The sequence below is a fragment of the Capsicum annuum genome, unplaced genomic scaffold (genome assembly GCF_002878395.1).
Source record: "Capsicum annuum cultivar UCD-10X-F1 unplaced genomic scaffold, UCD10Xv1.1 ctg51026, whole genome shotgun sequence".
Classification (NCBI taxonomy): Eukaryota; Viridiplantae; Streptophyta; class Magnoliopsida; order Solanales; family Solanaceae; genus Capsicum; species Capsicum annuum.
This window is the reverse complement of record NW_025858943.1, coordinates 1-1,980: the sequence shown is the minus strand read 5'-3', so window position 1 is coordinate 1,980 and position 1,980 is coordinate 1. Positions and strand designations below refer to the sequence as shown.

Below are 1,980 nucleotides of genomic sequence, written 5' to 3'. Positions count from 1 at the left end.
CTGTTCAACAATGTTTCAAACCATCCACTGCCAGACCTCTGAGTGGACAAAATTGCAAAAAACCTTACAGGATTGCAAGCACACTCAGCCCTGATACAGCAGGGTTAAGTCAGTAGTTTTATCCTTAATGAGATACTAAAACATACAAACAGATTGACAATGTCTCACCGGCTAAAAGTTTTTGGCTTGGGGAAATGCACGTAAGGTTTTTCTGAAGGCTCAACATTAGTCGTCTCACATGGTCTTTCAATGACATGAACAGTCGCGAGCAATCCACTGGAACGCGAACCAATTTGTTTCAGACAAATCGAACATATATAAATTCCACATATCATTGCAAAAAGTAAGACCACCACTCTTAGCAGCAGTGGAGATTTCTTTGGTGGCTTTATGATGAAAGTATCCTGGAATTGAATCAGAAGTTCAAGTGCTTAGGATTTTACATCTCGTTTTCATATTTAAGTCTTCCTTCAGCATCCCAATAAAATAAATTCGGTTGCAAAGTTATTCAAACAAACAAAAGACAGGAATCTAGGTAGGTATGATCAAATAGGAATGCAAGATACAAGATAACTAAGGGACAATATGGTTTTATTTAGCTCTTACTGGTAATAGGAGCTCATCATTAGAATCTATACAAGTGTAGAAGTATTTGCCCAAGCAGGAAATTCTCAAAACGAGTCCATTAAACTCTAGGGAGTAATATATAATATCTGTTAATACTGTCCCTTCTTTTTTGTTGCTACTGCCTCCTTTTATTGTTCTTTCAGCCAGAGTCTGGGTCTACTGAAAACAATCTCTCTATCTTCTCAAGGCAGGGGTAAGGTCTGCCCAGGAGTGGATCTAGGGGGTTCCCGGGTGAACCACCCGAACACCCTTGACAAAAGATTACAATGTATATATAAGGTAATTCTTTTTATACACATATAGAGATTTTGAATCCCTGAATATAAGACTAGAGGTTGGCTTAGTGGTTTAGGGAATTCAAAATTCATCTTGAGGTCCCAAATTCATTGCCATGCACTCCATTTTCCAAATTATTTTGTGAATCCTGGATCCTATGCCTACATTTTAGGCTCCCCAAACCCCTGTGAGATTTACACTGGGTTTATTGCTGTTGTAGTGTTCTTCTTTTCATTCTTTGAATAGATGCAACCTAAACCCTGCCTTCCCAGCTCAATTAACCTAATTTAACAGTCACAACAGTACAAAACACTACAGATAAGGAACAACTACAACAACATACCCAATGTATTCCCACAAAGTGGGATCCGGGGAGTTCCACAAAGTGGGGTGTAGGGAGGGTAAAGTGTACGCAGTCCATACCACTACCTCAAATGAAGTAGAGAGGCTGTTTCCGATAAAAGAAATTGAAACTAATGGTATGAAATAACAAGTAAACAGCTCAAGTTTGAGCAAACACTAGCGATTCAGAACAAACTCAGATCAAAACGTGCCAATAAAAGGGTAAAAGAAAAAGTTTTTAGTGAAAAAGATAAAATTTTTAAACAACAAACAGTTGTGCATATTCATCGCAGATAAAATATAGGCAAAAGATGTAAGAAGAAGCAAGACTTAAAAAGAAAAAAGAAAAAGATACCTTGGTGAAGAAACAGAAATGGTCAGGCATAGCTTAATGCTCAAAAAGGAAGAACAAGAAAAGGCATTTGGGTACACCCAGATTCAAAAAAAAAGAACCCCTTTTTCTCTTTCTACCTTTATTCATTCTCATTCCTCCAACTGATGTTCTTCTTCCTCACAATACATGCATACACACACATAATTATGTATACAGTATATTACTATTATGGTATAAAAAGTGAGATAAAGAAAAAAATAATATAGTTGGGATGAGCTTTTTCTCGTGATGAACAAACACTATGATGAGAGAGTTGTTTAGTGACCCTTTATTAGTTCAAAATAATCACTTCCCTTCTTTTTTGCTTTTCTCTGCAAATCATATGGAGTCCCATGTCTGTT

At 36.9% G+C, this 1,980-nt stretch overlaps 1 protein-coding gene across 1 annotated transcript; it reads right to left on the bottom strand.

The window, feature by feature from the left end:
* LOC124892820 (nodulation protein H-like) lies at positions 1-1,980 on the bottom strand (the record flags this gene model as incomplete). Its single annotated transcript, XM_047404017.1, is given in 3 exon segments — positions 1-90; positions 169-404; positions 1,601-1,980. Coding segments are annotated over 3 exon segments (356 nt in total), but the record flags the coding sequence as incomplete, so codon positions are not given.